Source organism: Cynocephalus volans, chromosome 6 (assembly GCF_027409185.1).
Source record: "Cynocephalus volans isolate mCynVol1 chromosome 6, mCynVol1.pri, whole genome shotgun sequence".
Classification (NCBI taxonomy): domain Eukaryota; kingdom Metazoa; phylum Chordata; class Mammalia; order Dermoptera; family Cynocephalidae; genus Cynocephalus; species Cynocephalus volans.
The window spans coordinates 40,849,364-40,854,363 of NC_084465.1; the positions used below are offsets into that span (position 1 = coordinate 40,849,364).

Below are 5,000 nucleotides of genomic sequence, written 5' to 3' on the forward strand. Positions count from 1 at the left end.
TAGAAATACAAGTAACTGGTCTGTAGTCATCATCATGAAAGATAGCAAAGTAATTAAATATATAAAAGTTCAGATAAAGCCACATTATTTTTTCTGTGATATGTAAGTATTAATATCAAGTCCATTTTGTTTATACTCGAGACTCTAATAAGGTACACATTAGGAACACTATTTTTGTTATTTCAAAAGATAAATTTCATAAATTTGTGGCTTAGCTGCCTAACTTTATTATAAGTAGATTCTTCTCTTCCTAAACAATAAGTGCATCTTGGACAGGAAAATTAGGGTTGTTTCTTTCTCCATTTTAAGAGTGGGCAATTCAAATTTCGTACTTATGTGAACTAAAAGGAATGCTAAAGTGTCAGGAGTTCTAAAAGCAACAATTAACTGATAAGAATCTTTGCACTTTTGTTGACAAATCTACAAATCAAATGCACCTAAGCATTTGAATATTTAAATATTGATTTATTCCATTTTCAAATTACACATCTCTGCTCTTACTCTAGACTCTAATGAATTTAAAAAGACTAAAAACGCTAAATTTTCTTACACAATTCTGCAATTAAAATGTTATGCTGATGTTCTAGCATGCTGCTAGATTGTCCCTTCAAATGCAGATTGAATTATCAAATATGCCCACTGCACTGTCCCCATGGATGCATATCTTCTGAGCCATGCTAGAACACCAAAGCAGGTAACCCACATTACCTGCTGCAGCATGACTGCCTGCTGCTGCTGGAGAAGGGCTTGGAGCTGCTGAGGAGACAGGACTTGCTGCTGAAGGATCTGCTGCATTTGCTGAGGGGTGATCACCTGGGGAGTCATCATGGCCACTGACACAGGCACCTTGCATAGAGAAAGAAAGAGAATGGGTGGTCACAACTGAATGTCTGCTAACCCACTCACAGTTGTATGTCACTTTTCATAAATTCTTCAGCATTTGATAGTCAATAATTTTTATATAATATTTCTTATATTACATAACTATTAATAATAATATTAAAGTAGCACAGTACTTAGACACTAGCTGTCCATAGGCATCAGATTTCATCAGACTCCAACTTCATGTTTTACACTTGTAATATATAAACCTAAGATGTTTGAGCTTAGGCTAGTATAGTCAAAAATAAACAATTACATAGCAGTACTCTCAAAACTTCATAACTAATAATTTAATCAATGTTGCAGTGCTATAAGTGAATAGCTTTTTGAAATGGTTTAAAGGTGTGATTAAAATTATAAAGAATAAACAACTTAAAATAAATGCATATAAATATGTTATCTAAACTAGTAAAAAGCATATGTGTAGAATATACTTATAAAACACAATCACCATTTCAAAATTTTCTATAAGTATGTAATGTATATAATACTAGAAAATATAGTAATACATACTGCTACATGAGCACATGCAGTAACTCATACAGGAGATATATATACATATATGTGTATATATTCAGAAAAATAGCTACATAGATAAGTCCTCAGAAAGAAATAATTATAAGCCTAGTATTCCAGCTTCTTCTGTAAAAATTTTCTTATTCCAAGCAGCTAAACTTATGCCATTAAGTCCAGAGATCTGAAGATTATTCAAAGGTCATTCATTAAACCAAAAAAATTTTTTTTGCTTAAAACTTTATTTCCACCTATTCCTTTCTTTTCAAGTTTCTAAGAATGAAAGAGGCAAAAAGAAAATAAGGAGAGAAAGATACAGAGGAAAAAGAAGGAAGGAAGGAAAATACAGAGTAAGGAAAAGCCACAGGGGAGAAAGCCCTAGAGAAAGAGAGAAAAGATGTGGCAAGACAGGAAAAGGATGGCAAGAGGAGAACAAGAGAACCTGTGCAGAGGCCTGAGCTCTGTGCTCAGTTTGGTGGCAGTTGCACTGTTTGAAGGCATTGCTTGTACCAACCAGCAGGTAATCAAACAACTTGTTAACTGGCCAAGTCTGCAACTTTTGAAAAAGCAATCACTTTCTTTCTTAGAAAAAGCAATTCACTATTACTGTAAATAAAAGCAAATATTTATATAAATCCTGCTTTAGAACAAATTTATGGGACAATGAGTCTTTGAAAAAAGAAATAGATTAATAAACATGGCTTGAAAATTATTTTAACATTCATTTTTAAATGTAGTTCAAACTTTTCCAGTCTGGTAGTTTATGCTATAAAGAAAGGAGAAATTAATAATGAAAAAGAGGTGAGAAGGAAAGAAATCCAGGATGGATTAAAATTCCTCTTTCTCTCTCTCTCTCTCTAAAAGAAAAAAAAACTTCATATTTAATACCAAAAACTAGCTGTGTCTTTTCCCATGTTGACATCTTGAAGTAAGGATTAATTAGATTTAATTTTGTAACACATAGAAAAAGAACCACATATGATGGAACGGAATTCAGTGATTTTCAAAAATATTTCTGGATTATTTTAGAACATATTGACATTACTTCAGTTTAGTGTATTTAAATCTATCATAATAAAAAGCATTCTGAAATGTATGCTGTAAAATTAATTGATCCAATGGGTTGTCCAATGTTTGGTTGCTTAAAAAATTGTCAGTTTACTTAATTGCTTGTCCTTTGATAAACAAACCGAATAGTTGGAACAAGCAGTTTGGAAAAAAAATTATCTATGAACAAAAATGCCTTTTCTTCCAACAAGCATTTACCTCATAATGTCTCCAAATAACAAGGAATCAAACTGAAATGAAGGGACAGAGAAAAACAGACATGTTAAACTTTAAAAAGGCTGCCAATCCAGATAGATGTATAGATGATAGACAGATATACATATCACATATATGCATATGGATATATACATAAAGATATACACCTTCTATAAAGTCAATCATATGATGACAAGCTTGTCACACTTCACTCACCTAAGATCCCCTTGTCACTTTTCAGCATATGGTGTGTTTTCACTTAATTATCTCTATATCTACAAGTAAAAGTACGTCCTGTATAATGATTACAAATGAACTTTATAGAGAAAGTTCTATGAATGGAGGCATCGGGTAATAGCCTGCAAATTTACAGTCGTATTTCAGCCTCTATATACAATATGTATGTATGGTTTATTGCCATTTGGTGATGAGTAAATTTAAGCGATTTTTGTACCTTGATGATTTTAGAGCTCATTAGTTCTTTTACTATGTAGGTTAAATAAAAGTTTACTCAAAGTGGTTTGTGAGTGCCTTAAAATTAATAGTTATGAGAAATATAGCCATCACATCATTGTCACCCTAAAATCATATGAATTAAGTTCTCAATGTATGTGATTTTTGCAAATTTTAAGCAGATTCTGGCTTACCCTCTAGGAAACAGGAATCTAAAACTGACAATATACAGACGTAAAAATATGTGGAAAGATAAGCCAACCAACACACATCTAATTCTACATCCCGAAGATATGTACAAAAAAACACAAATTAAAATTAATTATTTAGGTTGGAAGGTATAGGTACACTTCCGAGAGATTTGTAACATTACAAATAAGCCAAGACAATTGTCTGTAAATCTGTATACATAAGCTCATTAAAAATAAAACATTTGAGGCTACTAAAGATTTAAATTATTTTAATAAATAAAAATTCGCTTTTCCCACAACAAATGTCATTTATATATTATACATGGACTATTCCACTTGCCTCATTCAGAAATTAATAATTTTCAAAATGCAGAACTTTGCCGTTTCTAAATGGCTCATTTTAAGTGACACATTTCCTTTATCCCTCCTTCATCACTTTTGTTACTGTCCCATTGTATTTCTTTGCTACTACAAGCTACTCTAGGAATTCATTGACAAAAATGGATAAAAAAGAACTGAGTATACATAAACTACTGTAGAGATTATACTACCTATCAATATTTAAGCAGACAAAATCAGCATCTGATTTTAAAAATCTATGAATAACTTTCTGAAATACAAACACCTTAGCAAGTGTATTGTTAAACTTAAGGAAATATTTCTCACTAGATATATAATTTAATTTACACAGATATTCTGAGGGATCACAATATAGATGTGTGGCAGAGAAGGGGAGAGAGAAATTACCTCATATTCTGGCGAGAAGGCAAATAAAAGTCTGGTGTGTCTACCATCAGATGAAATCAGAAGGAATAGCTGGTTTTGAATGAGTGTTCTAGGGAACACTACAGTATTATTTAAAATCTTTAAGGATTGAGGAAGGAAATAGAGTCAACTTTCATTGGAAGATTTCTTTTGTTCTCTCTTGGTATTTACTATACTGACAGGTCTAAAATTCCCCATAGTAACGTAACTAACAAGGTTTTCTATTTACCCTTATTTACTTTCTCATTAGATGAATTAAGCACAATCCTGATGTGTTGCTCTGTGCATCAAGAAGTACTGGGTAATTAGACATAAAAAAAAGGGTTATACATTCTGAAATGAGAGACGATAAATTCTGAAACTGTCTTGAAATGAGTCAAACAGAAGAAGTAAAAAATATTTACATATTATCGTAGGAAAGGTAGGTGATGACTTTAGGTTCTAAAAATATATATTATAAACGTGTTTATCTAAAATTCTAAGTATACCTCATTAAAGGGGTCAGAAAAGTAATTAAGGGACAATGCAAAGATCATGCCCCTCTTCAAATGAATCTAAAGAGTTATTGTAAGAGTTATGGAAATGGGCCAAAATTTTTGTTTCACATAAGCACACTGTCTTTTTACAATCTAGTTTAGTTGGAGCATTTCTAAATGTGCTCAGTTTGCATATTAAGTATGTCATTTAATTAAACATCCCAATTATGTGTGGGTGATTGAAAAGGTTCTTAGCATAGTGTTAATCCAATTCTTTCTTCCCTAAATGTGAATTGGAAAAAGCAGTCACAACCTGTGGATGAGATTTGCAATGAAAAACATTTTCTGGTCTAACAGGGTTTGCCAACTACTGGTTCACAATATCCCTTTACTTGTTGCTTAAAATTTGAAGACAAAGGAAGATCTGAATTCCTTGCCTTGGTACTTAAAAGAAAAT

The 5,000-nt window shown here is 31.9% G+C and overlaps 1 protein-coding gene across 1 annotated transcript in view; it reads right to left on the bottom strand.

The window, feature by feature from the left end:
- FOXP2 (forkhead box P2) overlaps positions 1-5,000 on the bottom strand; it is a 256,065-nt gene that overhangs the window by 59,545 nt on the left and 191,520 nt on the right. The window contains exon 5 of the mRNA XM_063100811.1: positions 709-846. Coding sequence (XP_062956881.1) covers positions 709-846 — 138 coding nt within the window. The remainder of the gene's footprint in view (positions 1-708; positions 847-5,000) is intronic.